This window comes from Onychostruthus taczanowskii, unplaced genomic scaffold (assembly GCF_017590055.1).
Source record: "Onychostruthus taczanowskii isolate IOZ18803 unplaced genomic scaffold, ASM1759005v1 scaffold97, whole genome shotgun sequence".
In the NCBI taxonomy this organism is placed as follows: Eukaryota; Metazoa; Chordata; class Aves; order Passeriformes; family Passeridae; genus Onychostruthus; species Onychostruthus taczanowskii.
Genome location: NW_024507768.1, coordinates 562,649 through 575,946, shown reverse-complemented (window position 1 = coordinate 575,946; position 13,298 = coordinate 562,649). Strand labels below are relative to the sequence as shown.

Below are 13,298 nucleotides of genomic sequence, written 5' to 3'. Positions count from 1 at the left end.
CACAGCCCCGCTGCACTCGGGGCTCTGCTGGGGCTGCACCAGCACAGCTCTGCTCCCTGCAGCTGTGGCAGCAGCTGGCCTGTCCCCCTCCTCCAGCCTCCCCCAGACCTCTGTCCCTCTGTCCATGCCACCTCTGGGGGAGGCAGGATGGACGGGGAGGCTGCAGAGCCCTGGGGCTCGGGGCAGTGCAGGGGCTGTGCCTCTGGGGCAGCGCTGGCACCGTGGCACGGAGCTCTGCTGTGATTTACAGCCTCTCCTGGAATGGAAACTCTTGTGGCTGCCCCCCAGCTGGAACAGCCAGGGAAATCCCCATGAGAGAACAGACCAGGGTGTCCCACAGCACAGAGAGACAATCCCACTTTATTGCAAACTCTTGGAGAGCCGGACACCGCAGAACTTGGTTCTGTCAAAGCGGGGTTTGTACAACAGCAAAGGGAACACGACGGGAAACGGGGACTGAACTTTGCTTCTGGGTGAAAATCCAACAGGAAACTTCAGCAGTGTTGTACCTGGAGTGATCCACAGGGACAAGGGGAGAGGGCAAACCCCCCGAGACCCCCAGGTCACAGACCCCCTGCAAGGAGCCTTGTGCCCCACTGGTTTGACTGGCAGGGGAGGGAGAGATGCTGGGGGAGCACCAGGCATACAGTTTAAGGGGAAACCCCCCAAAGTTGGGGGTTTGCTCCCCCCCTCAGCAATTGTTCAAGTCTTATAAATTCAAACTTATTTCTTTCCATTTAAATAACAAGTGCTTCAGGTACAAGGCTTGGGATGCCTGGTTTGTAACCCAGTTTCAAGTGCACACAAGCAGGAATAGAATTTTTTAACAAAACTATATATATATATATATATTTGCACACTCATACACACACATGCACACCATGGACTTTGTGCTGCACCATCGAGCTGGAGATGATGGAACGGGCCTGGCACCAGGAGCTGCTCACCTGTGGCACCACTCACCCTAAAGCTGCTGAAGATTCGCATTATTTTTGCCGGTATTGGCCCCCAAAGGTCTCCCCAGGTGGAGCTGCTGCTCAGGCAGCCGCAGCTCTCCAGAAAGTTCCATGAGCAGGCGAGTGAAGCCCGCAGCACGCTCTGCAGGACCCTCTCATCCTGTGAGAGCTCAGGAGCCCCCTGAGCAGTGAGCGTGGCCTGCAGCTCGTGCTGGGTGCTGGCCAGGGCAGGGCTCAGACCCAGACGGCCGTGTTGATGTCAAACCCCGCCGGGCTGTAGTCTCTGGGGTCGGGGACCTTCCTGGTGCCCATTTTGGGGTGCTCGCTGCGGCTGTCTGCCCTCGGGCACCTCTCTGCTTTGCTGTGATGGCTCTGCAGGTTCCCGTGCAGGGGCAGGTAGAACGTCCCCTTGAGTTTGTTGATCTTTTTGGACCTCTTGGAAATCTGGGGCTGTTTGTCCTCGGGAGGGAGCCAGCAAGGCTTCTCCTTGAGCAGCCTGTCGCGGTCCGGCCGGACGCTCCTCAGGAACTTCTTGAAGATGTTGGCTGTGAGGGAGAACTTCCTGCAGAGCTCCTGGGATCTGCTCACGGACAGGGACGCCTCGCCCTTCTCCCCCTTCTTATCCAGCTCGGGCAGGTCCAGCCAGTTGCCCACCAAGTCTGCGAAGATGTTGTCCCCCAGCACCAGCGGCTGCCGGTTCCTGCTCTGCGACATCAGGGACGACGTCCAGTCGTGGCCATCGTCACAGCCCGGGCACTCCCGGCAGGGCGGCCATGCCCCAGCCGTGCCCTGCCTGCTGGGCTCGGGCGTGCGGGGCTGGCCGTGCCCCGTGCTGCCGGAGGAAGGTCCTTTTGGGGGGCACGGGCCGTCCCCGCAGAGGCCGCGCGAGGAGCAGGGGGTGTCTCCAGGGTGGTCGCTCTCCGCGAGCGCAGCGGGCCGGGACGAGCTGGCCGGCCGCGGCAGGGGACACGGCAGGGCCGGGGGGCACCGTCCCTGGGCCCCCCCCGGCAGCGGGTCCCGGCCGGGCCCCGCGCCGCCCCGGCAGCAGCGGCGCTGCTCGGCGGGGCTGCGGCGCCCCGAGATGTCCAGGTGCTCCAGGGCCGTCTGCACCTGCAGCAGCTTCAGCTCCTGCAGGGCGCCCATCATGCAGGTCATCTGCTCGTGCAGCCCGTCACCCACCTCCTTCATGGACAGCTGCGGAGGGAACAGCACAGCGGGTCAGAGCCAGGGGCACGGTCCCCTGCAGCGTCCCCGAGGGTCAGTGTCCCCAGCAGTGTCCCCAGCAGTGTCCCCAGCAGTGTCCCCTGCAGTGTCCCCAGCAGTGTCCCTGAGGGTCAGCATCCCCGGGGGCAGGGTCCCCAGCAGTGTCCTTAGCAGTGTCCCCAGCAGTGTCCCCAAGGGTCAGTGTCCCCAGCAGTGTCCCCATGGGTTGGTGTCCCCAGCAATGTCCCCTGCAGTGTCCCCGAGGGTCAGCGTCCCCGGGGGCAGGGTCCCCAGCAGTGTCCTTAGCAGTGTCCCCTGCAGTGTCCCCGTGGGGCAGTGTCCCCAGCAGTGTCCCCAGCAGTGTCCCCATGGGGTGGTGTCCCCAGCAATGTCCCCTGCAGTGTCCCCAAGGGTCAGTGTCCCCGGGGGCAGGGTCCCCTGCAGCGTCCCCTGCAGTGTCCCCAGCAGTGTCCCTGAGGGTCAGCATCCCCAGGGGCAGGGTCCCCAGCAGTGTCCCCAGCAGTGTCCCCATGGGGCAGTGTCCCCATGGGGCAGTGTCCCCATGGGGCAGTGTCCCCAGCAGTGTCCCCAGCAGTGTCCCCTGCAGTGTCCCCAGCAGTGTCCCTGAGGGTCAGCATCCCCGGGGGCAGGGTCCCCAGCAGTGTCCTTAGCAGTGTCCCCTGCAGTGTCCCCATGGGGCAGTGTCCCCAGTAGTGTCCCCAGCAGTGTCCCTAGCAGTGTCCCCAGCAGTGTCTCCAGCAGTGTCCCCAGCAGTGTCCCCAGGCAGGACAGCAGCAGCACGGGCCAGCAGAGCAGGGCTGAGCAGCTTTCTGGGCCATGCCCTCCTTCCTGACCACACGTGCCACGCATCCCCCTGCCCTGCACCCACTGCAGCCAACAGCACTCCGATTCTCCTTAGATTTTTCTAGGAGTGGCCCTCTAGGAATAAGAGGAGCTGACAGAAGTGGATTGTCTGACCTGACAACAAAAATAAGAGTTTGAGTTTCCATTAATTGCTTGGCAGAAGCCCAAGGTGCAGAATTATGAATGGTTTTGGCTGCCACCACTTTTAGAATATTCCTGCGCTTTTGAGTCTTTTGTGCCCTGTCACCAGCTGAAATCAGGAGCCAGAACAGAGCCTTGCTTCCTTAGCTCAAGTGCTCAAGTCGATTAAAAACAAACCCCAGGAAGAATTAGATTGTTACTCCATAGCACATCTCCAGCTCTCAGTGCCCTCAGCACAGGCACCTCTCGCTAGAGGACAAAGACATTTCAATGCACTGGAAATTCTGCACAGAACAACCAACAAACTCTAGGGTTACTTACATTCCACCAGGAATTCTTTGATTCCCAGCCTAGGACCTCTAGTAGCAGCTCTGCTTCATCCCTGAACCTCACTACAAAGATTGAACTTTCTACACCAGGCTTAAAATAAGCAAGTTATTCTCCAGAGCTTCCCAACTCCCCCTTCTCTCTCGCTCAGTTGCTTTCCCTCTCTCGTGCAGGATCTGGATCATATTCCCAAAGCAGCAGCAAGCAAACGGGCTCCACTTCCCAACAGCTGCCACTGAGTCATTTTTAGCAGGAGGGGGAGTGGGAAGGGGCAGGAGAGGGGAGGAACAGCAGGGGCTGGCAGGGCTGGAGGGGAGGCCGTGTCACTCTGGGTGAGGTGGTTTGCAGAGATTACCCCGTCCAGGGAAGCTCCAGCCTACGCTGTCACCAACACTTCAAAAGGCTCAGCAACATTTTTTGTACAGCAGCAGATCTCAAGATTAGGGTGGAAAAGGCCAGCTTTTTCTTTTATTCTTACGTTCAGCTTTACATTACCAAGATTTATTTCCTACATCTCCTTCATTTGAACTAAGCTGGTTCAATTACTGGCTCTGTTTCCATCTCTGTACTGAGCTGAGCAGCGAGGAAGAGCAGCCACCAGAAAATTGAGAACCCAGCTCTCTAAGGTGAAACTGCTCAACAGTTTCTGACCACAAATCCCCATTTCAAACCCCAGAACCTAGAACTCAACTCACCAGCAGGTTGCAGTCATTTTCCTGAGCTTTCCTCTCAAGAAACTTGTATATCACCCGGAATGAGCACACAGCGACAAAGACACAGAAAATCTGTGCTCAGCTTCCTGGTTCCACTACCCAGAGCCTCCAGCTATGGCATTTCTTAACATCAGCAAACAAACTCCTGCTGCAGACGTGCCAATAATGTCCCAGCTGCAGCCCCACCGTGCCCCTGGTTCCCACCCCGAGCTGGGCCAGCCTCAGACAGCAGTGCCACCTTACCTCTCCAGGTCTGCTGAGATGCTGCTCGTCCTAACCCTCCTTGCCTTATTAATGGCAGTCTGTTTTATCTGGGGCTTTGGGAAAAGCTGGATTTGGAGCCAGCTTGGCCCCTCATTGGCCACTTCCCCCAAATCCCCTGGCGCAGTAATCGCGCCGTGGGGAGCGCAGGGTCCTGCCCCAGACCCAGCTCCTCCAGCCCCAGGGAGCTGCCCCGGGATGGGGCAGCCCTGCTGGGCTCAGCCAGGCAAAACCAGGGAGAATTAACCCTTCCTGGGCAGGGCTGGGCTCGCTGCTCACAGGCAGAGCCCCTGGAGGAACAGACTGAGCCCTGAACAAAGCAGCTGGGGCTGCCAAAGCTGGGGCCAGCACCAGCCTGGGGAGCCCGGAGCGCTGGAAAGGAACAGGGGGTGTTCTCCTCTGTGGAAAGGCTGTGCACGACTGAGGGGGATGCTGGGCTGAGCCCCTGGCAGCACAGCAGGGGACAGGGGCTCCGGGCTGTGGCTCCTCCATCCTGCCCCAGGGAATCCCACCCTCCAGCTCAGAGCCCCTCCAGCAATGTGAGCCCCACCAGCAGCGACTGAGCTCTCAGCATCCTGAGCCTTCAACTCTGCTGGCAAACGCTGCTGTAATTTCGGGTTGTGCAAGGTAAAAAATGAAGCAAACCAACCCCCTCTGCTTTATCTTTTGCTCTTCTTGATGTCTGCTCAGTCCTTTACAGAACTGGAGAGAGAGGGAAGCCCAGCCCAAAGTGAAGTCACTGCCTGGTGACCAAACAGCCTGTGGGGCTTGGATTCCATCCACCTGCAATTATGAGTACTCACCTTGGAAAGAAAATTCTGGAGGGAAAATGAACCTTCCCCAGTGTCTAACTGCCAGCCTCTCCTCCTTGCCAAGATCTCAGTTCTCCCAAGTTCAGAGTGGCTTCTCTGAGACTCTCCAGAAAAAGAACAAGTCCCAGAGAAGAGAAATCACCCTGGCAGAGGGTGAGGATGGAACTACCTGGTCTGTGAGAAGAAAAAGGGGTTCTGCAAAAACTTCAGCAGACTGAGCTGGACACCAAATGGATGCACTGCTGGAGTGAGGGGAGCTCCAGGCTGAAGGGACACCCTCGTAGCCCCACTGGCTCTTGGTCACCACCATGCAGGAGGAGCTCAGATTTGTGATGAGCGGAACTACCTGGTCTGTGAGAAGGAGTTCTGCAAAAACTTCAGCAGACTGGGCTGGACACCAAGTGGATGCACTGCTGGAGTGAGGGGAGCTCCAGGCTGAAGGGACACCCTCGTAGCCCCACTGGCTCTTGGTCACCACCATGCAGGAGAAGCTCAGATTTGCGATGAGCTGGACTGCACAGAGAGTGCGAATGTGGCACCAGAGCCCAGAGAGCCTTCCTGGCAAGGAGAGGGACCCTGGTTCTGCCAGGGCTGTGCAGGTGCCACTGTGTGAGCAGGGCACGAGGAGCTGCTCTGCTCGTGCCTCTGTCACCTGTGAATCCCAGAGAAGAGCCCAGGGCCAGCAGCCCTGCCCTGCCCTCTCTCCTGCTGCTCCTGCCCAAGGTGCACAAACCCAGCAGCACTTCCAGGGCCCAGGTGTCCAACCTGAGACCTGGCCCTTCAATAGAAGTGGTGGTTTGGCTTCTCTGCTTCCAAAAAGAGCCCTCTTAGAGCCATGACAACTCGCAGATATCCAAATCCTGCTCTATAAACCAGTTAAAAACCAGATGCCTCGGATTGGATCTCATTATTCCTGAAACTTTTGCAATCCCTAAAAATTGGCATGAAAAATTTGATGTCTAATTCTGCACAAGCCAACTCATGCCCTTTAAAGCAAGACAAGTACTTACAGGGCTGTGTTCCCCTTCAGTGCCTGGGACTGGTGTGTGATGGGAGAGGTTCCTTTCTCCAGCACTGAGGTATTACCTGGCTCAGCCCTCCTGGGCAGGTGTGACCCAGGCAGCTCTGCCTCAGTGCTCCTCCAAAGCAAAGCTCCTTCAAACTACAGACACCCCAAGCACTGAAAACTGAAGTGCAAAATTCAAAATTCCACTTTCAAATGATCATCAGGGACTCTTCAGCGTGGCAGGGAACCAAACAAAAGACTGCCAGAGTTCATATACGGAGTGGTTTTTGCCCTGGCAGCGCATCCTGAGCAGCAAAGGCACCAACTGTTTGGAAAACAGCCTTTCCACGATCTGCTCAGCCCCAGACAATAACCCACAAGTGCTCCACACAGCTGGTAAATCAATGACCTTCCAGCACTGATTCCCACAGCAGGGCAGAGCCTGGCCCAAGGAGCCTCCTCCAGCCGCTCCTGGCATTTCACCAAACTCAGCCTCAAACACCCGAGATCTACACATAAGGGAGTTTTCCTTCCCCCTTCCCAGGTAAATCAGTAACTTTCCCCAGCCACTTCGGGATGCTCTCCTGGTAACATCACCAGCTCTCAGGATCCAGCTCCAGTGGATCTCCTGGAGCCACAGCCCAGCATTCCCAGCCCTCTGCCTGCAGCTTCGTGCTGCTGGTGGAAAGGGAAAGCCCAGACACCCCAGCTCCAGCTGAGCACAGAGCTGGGAAGAAGAGCCCTGAGTGTGTTTGTCACCACCAGGAGGAAGACAGATGTCCAGCTCTTAGGTAAAAGAAATGCACACAGAGGAAGTTATTGCTAAGAGGACAGGAAAGAACAAATGGCAAATAGTTCTTAATAATAGTTCTGATGGGCAACAGAGCCAGCACCAAACAATTGGTATTTAAAGCAGATGACATAATAGAGACTGAAATTATTTTAGAACTGCTGAGCTGATCATATTGTTTCTGTGTTTTCCTTTGGGTCACTAACTGGATTAATCTCCAGCAAGCCTGCAGCTGAGGCTGGGCACAGCCTTGCTGCACAGCTCACACAGAGCTCTCTCCAGCCCCTCGTTCCACCTTTCTTTTCCTTCCCCTGGAGCATGCCAAGGGCCTGCAGTTGTCTTTCAATCCTTGCATTTTATCAGAATAATTTCCAGTCTTTTACCTCACCTTCCCAGGGTAGGTGTGCATGAGGATGCTAACTGTGAGCTCACAGTGCTCTGAAAGAGGAAGGATGCTGAAAGTGAACCAGAGACTCCCCCTCATGACAATTTCAACAGATCCCAAGCAGATGTGAACCATGGCAGATGTGGTTCACACCACTCCATCACCCACCTTCCTTCCCACGGCAAGGACATTGTCCTGTGCTTCCCAGACACACTCCCTATCTTTAAAGGCAAATCAGAAAAAAACAATTATCCTCAACCAGGATGAAAATGGGCCAAAAATAACTCCAATCTTCAGATTTCACTCACAACCCATAAGAGAGACCACAGGCCTCGACTGGCCACTGAAGATGATGGTTAGAAGTGTCAGTTTTCAGCCCAGACCTGCTTCCCTGGGAGTCTGCTCTTTAACATTCCCGATTACGTGAAACTGGGAGTCTGAAAAAATCCATCCTCATCTTTAGGTGACTGCTCTGGAAATAACCCAGAGGACACAGCCTGCGAGTGCCTCCTCTCCCCAGTTACACACGACAGGACATCTGCTGTCAAGTCACTCCTTTGCACCTTGCCCCCAGAAGAGCAGGGAATGGGAGCTGTGACACCCACCCAACCTTCTGGCACTGCCTGCAGCAGCCAGGGCTGGAGCCACCCAGAGCAGGACCTGCATCGGCTGAGACTCCTGGAGCTGCAGCAGTGGCACCAGAGCCTCAGGGCTGGCACTGGTGCCTCACACACTGCAAACCAGCCGAGCTGCCCCTTCAGAGAGAGCAGGAATGAAAACACAGCAGATCCTCTCGGAGCGTGACACAGTTACCGGAATAGGACCCAGTGTGAGACAAAGAGTAAAAATAATTGGCTGTATTTTTCACTCGGACCCAATGTTCTATTCCTGCAGGATATTCATAGCAAGAAACATTGTCTGCCAGGACATAAATTAATGTAAGAGCAGAGTCAGACTCTATCAAACTCAGTAATTCGATGCATTTATGACAAATGTGCAGAAAGAACATTAAAAGTTCCAGTCAGAGTGGTGACTTAAATACTTTTCGTCCCAGAAGAAAGCAACAGAAAGCCCAGATATATCCTGGATTTATCTGAAGGACCAAAACATGCCAAGTAAAGTTCCAAGCACAGCCAAGGAAGGTTGCAAGCACAGCTGATGTGGCTGTCACAGCCACACAAACCCCACGTGCCAGATCCATCTGCCCCGTGGACTCAGCAGTCCCCAGACAGAAAACAATGATTTATTTCACCTCAGATGAGCCCCAAGCCCCCATCCCACAGTCCATGTGTGATGCTGCTGCACACCAGCGCGAGCTGTCCTGGTGTCTGAGAGTGCAGGCAGGCACAGAAATGAAACTCCTCTCTGCCAACCCCTCAGCAAGACAACTCCTGCTGCATCTCCAGCTCCTGCTAAATCTCCAACTCCTGCTAAATCTCCAACTCCTGCTGCATCTCCAACTCCTGCTGCATCTCCAACTCCTGCTGCATCTCCAACTCCTGCTAAATCTGAGCTTTCAGCTGAGATCGCTCTGTGACTCGGGGAGCAGCACAACTCTGCCGTGCCTCAGGACAACGTTTGCAGATCCCAAATGCAGGCAAAGGGCTTTGAGGATGGGGATTCACGGCAGGAAGGGCACACTCCCAGGCTCTGGGGCACGTTTCACAGCTGCCCCGGAAGGACAGACAGCAGTGCAGAAGCACAGCTTATTCCATCACCAGACCTACAAACCAGCGCTGCACGTTCCCACAAGCCGCAGTGCATCCAGAGATCTCCAGGGGCTTCCCGGAGCAGGAGGAGGTCTCAAATACTTCCTGCGGCCGGGGCCGAGGTGCAGAGAGCTGGCACAGCCCGTGGGGAAGCCGCCCGGGCTGGTGGCAGGCCGGGAGGAGGATGGCAGCCCCTGGTCCCACGGGATGAATGGCTGTGTCAGCTGAGGCTCTCCCGGCTGCTCTGAATGAATTCCAATCAAAGGGACAGCACACATGCCAGAAACGATCAGCTTACAATGGAAAACACGCGGCTGGAACGGGAGATCTCTCCTCACCGACTGAAAGGGGTCAGATTCATCCTCGGCAGCCCTGGCAGAGCTTTCCCAGAGGAAATGGGAAGAGCAGGGCGAGCGTGCCTGACCTCGCTGCTCGCTGACTCGCCTGGCACGGCTCGCTGTGCTCTCGGGGCACAGGTGACACACGGGGGCCCAGCCAAGCACACCAGCAATTAAATGTGTTTTTAATAAACAAAGCAAGGGAAAGGAAAAACAGAGCTGGAATCCTCCTGTCTCACACTGCTGGGGGATTGAGTTGCACTGGAAGATAACCTTTCCTTGGGAACTGGGAGCTGTGCCAACATCCACTATTTTGTGAGAAAATCCCCTCCTCAAAACCGGCCAAAACTCTGCTTTACCAAACCAGAGGCTGCCTGCACTGAGACAAACTAAATTCTGCTAACGGGACAGTCTCTAACCTTGCCGTGTGACACTGAGCAGCCCTGAAGAGCCTGGCTGCTCAGAGGGAAGTTCTGCAGAGCCTCCCTGCACAGCAGGGCTGCTCCTCGGACACAGCCTGGTGCGCTCCTAAGCGCACCGGGACAGCCGGGGCCGCACTCGCCGTGCCCCACTGGCTGCAGGTGGCCAAAGCCATTGTCACCACTGCTGCCCCTGGCCCTGGAGCAGCCAAGGGCCGGGCAGGAGGCACAGCACGGCTCCACAGCCCAGCTCCACAGCCCGGCTCCACAGCCCGGCTCCACAGCCCGGCTCCACAGCCCGGCTCCAAAACCCGGCTCCACAGCCCGGCTCCAAAACCCGGCTCCACAGCCCGGCTCCACAGCCCGCGCTGCAGATGGGCCCAGCTGTCCCCGGGCTGGACAGAAACATCCATCTCCATTCCAGGCTGCGGGCACAGAAGTGATTTTTACAAGCTGCTATGGCTCAGGACACCACCGAGGGCTGCTCCAGCTGCTGCTGCTCCCACTCTCGCCGCAGGCTCGGCCAGGGAGGTGCAGGAGGTGAGCCGGGCTGAGCCCAGCTGCACCCTGCGGATGCAGAGCTGGGATCACCGAGAGCCCGTGTGAAAGGAAGTTCTAAAGGCTGAACAACAAAAACCGGGCGGTGGGAGGGGGAACCAATGCTGAAAACCAAACGTATGGAGAGCCAGGCTGCTCCCAGCCAAGTCACAGCTCGGCCAGCTGAAGGGGACAACTGCCCCCTCCCAGGGTTCTAAGCCAAGCATACGCAGATTGATGCCAAGTTAAGTCATGGTTTACTAACATAATAAAAACTGTTGCATTCTTGCAATTGAAAAAAAATAGACTCCTGCATTATAGCAAGGACTGAACAAAGCCAGAATTTTCTCATTTAAAGTATTTTTTTTCTGGCTTTCACAGTAAGTGTGAGGGATCTCCCTTTCTGTTGAATACATTGACTCTTCAGAAGTTGTATTTTGCACGACAAATCAGGCATGTTTTAGACTGAGAGGTGCAATGTTTAGACTCCTCTACAAAAATATTGCTCAGATAACAAAACTGATTTGGTTAGAAGACAAAACACAGATTTAGGAACCTTATTCTTAGGCTGTTCTTCCTTCTCCCATCTCACCTCCCAGCTCAGAATTTCAAGGGCTGTCAGATTATTCTGTACATGTCCCGGTTGGCAGTTTGCATTTCACTCATCACACTCAGGGTACAGCACACCAGTGACTCCCATTTTCCTTTGTTTTAGTGTGTCTTTCACCTCCTGTGTTTGCTGGGGAAACACTGGGAACGCCACCAGGTTAAATGTCACTGCTGCCACATTTATCGGGAGCAAAAGGCCACTGCCCCAGCCCGTGTTTCACAAGACGCCGGGATCTGGAGCAGCACGGGGCTCTCCAGCCCCGTCTGCCCTGGGCACAGCTGGAACTCTGCCTGCTCCGCAGGGACTGCTGGGGTGACACACGGAGCGCTTCCTGCAATGCACACAACTCCAGGGAGCACGAACCCGCCTGGAATCACCTCCCTCCAGCCCAAACCGGGAGCTTCTGGCAGTCAGGAACTTCACCCACCCGTTCTCGCTCTGCCTTGTCTTCCCCTTTTGTTCTCATTATCTATTTATCAGGATAAGGCAGACTCCGAGCCAGACCCACTGGAACCCTATTTTGGGAAGTATCAGTTCCGCCTCCCAACCCTCCCCAGGCAGCTCCAGAGCAGCAGCAATCCCTTCGGGCGGCTGGACAAGCCCCAGCAAGCCCCGGGACTGAGGTTCCCCCCGAGCAGGAGCGGCGGGAGGGCGAACACACCGCTCCTTTCTGACAAAGGCTTTCCTATTAAAGAAGTATTTTCACAGGGTACCGGAGGTGCCGGCGTGCTCCTTTTGCAGCCTTTTGATTCCCAGAAAGTTGTTCCTATCCATCTCTGTGCCTGCTTGGCTGATTTCTGACCTGCGCTGGCGGCGTGTCCCTAAAGCCCCCGCACGCCCCCGCCGCGGTTTCTCTCCGACACACGGACGGACCCCGAGCCACAACCGGGCCCTGCCCCCGCTCACGGCGAAGGCAGCGGCGGGACCCCCGACCCACAAGCGGGCTCTGCCCAAAGCCGCCCCCCGGTGCCCCGACCCCCGGCCCTTACCAGCTCCTGCCGCAGGCGCCGCAGGTGCTGCTCCATGGCCCGGCTGGGCGCGGGGCGGCCGCGGGAGGGGAGGGGAGGAGAGGGGGCGGCTCCGGGGGCTGGCCCGGGCTGGCCGGGGGCTGGCCGATGTCCGGGGGGCTGTCCGGTGTCCGGGGGGCGGCTCCGGGGGCTGTCCGATGTCCGGGACTGTCTGGGGGGCTGTCCGGTGCCCGGGGGCTCTCCGGGGAGCGGCTCCGGGGGGCTGTCCGGGGGCTGCCTGGGGCTGTCCGGTGTGCGGGGCTGTCCGGTGGCCGGGGGCTGTCCGGCTGTCCGGGGCTCTCCGGCTCTGTGCGGGGCCGGTTCTGCCGGCGGGGCAGGGCGCGCAGCGCGGCGGCGGCGGGGCCGCGTGTGCGGGCGCGCCCGCGGAGCGGCCCCGCTGCCCGCCGCACTCGGCTGCTTTGCTTTGTGGCGCTCCGCGCTCCGCACGCGGCTCCGCGGGCGCGGGGCACCCCGCCACAAGCACGGATTAACCCACATGGCCTTAATCGGGAGAAACTGCAAAGCCACCCAGTCGCGGTGTCCCCGTTTTGTCCTCACCGTGCCCGGCCGGCGGGGACGCGGCGGTGCCGGGCCGGGGACAGGGACAGGGACGCGCACGGGTGGCCTTTGCCAGGGCCAGCACCGGAGGGGACGGGCGCTCGCAGTGCCCGCCGGGGTTTATTGTCACGACGGGCCCCCTCGCTGTCCCGCAGGCGCCGTTCAGCCCGTGCCAGGCTGCGCAAGCGGCGGCACCGGGAAAACCCCGGGCTCTGGGGATGCCCCTCTTAGACCGGGATTCTTTTATCTCGGATCAACAGCCTCTGGCATTGCTTCTCACCGCAGGCCACCAAACAGATGGACAGGCGAGCAGGGAAAAAAAAAAATACAAATACTTTTGGATCATCAGACTTCATAACTGCGCTGAATTTGAAGGGGTTTGAAGTTTTGAGTGTTTTTCACAAATAAATATTATTCTCATCTTATTTGCAAAATATGTTGTTTAGATGATAAATGCTGAGTCCCCTGTGATATTTTAGTCCGAGTTGCTCTGCAATGCTAAAGAACTTGATAGGAGGAGAAATACTACTTTGTGTTTTCAAATTTGGGATTAAAACTGTAATGACTTGTTTTTTTCCCCATAAATTTCACAAAGACTGGCTAAAATTTTTGCCTCTCCAGGTCTTTATTTTTTGGAGGAAAACATTTTTTGTAGAAGGTAA

General features: G+C 57.0%; 1 protein-coding gene across 1 annotated transcript; it reads right to left on the bottom strand.

Moving 5' to 3' along the window:
* Window positions 1-346: 346 nt before the first annotated feature.
* INKA2 (inka box actin regulator 2) lies at window positions 347-12,156 on the bottom strand. The gene is made up of 2 exons (XM_041427186.1): window positions 12,061-12,156; window positions 347-2,150 (listed from the first exon to the last, which is right to left on the bottom strand). The coding sequence occupies exons 1-2, from the start codon at window positions 12,094-12,096 to the stop codon at window positions 1,191-1,193; spliced, it is 996 nt and encodes a 331-aa protein (XP_041283120.1). The 5' UTR covers window positions 12,097-12,156; the 3' UTR covers window positions 347-1,190.
* Window positions 12,157-13,298: the final 1,142 nt, after the last annotated feature.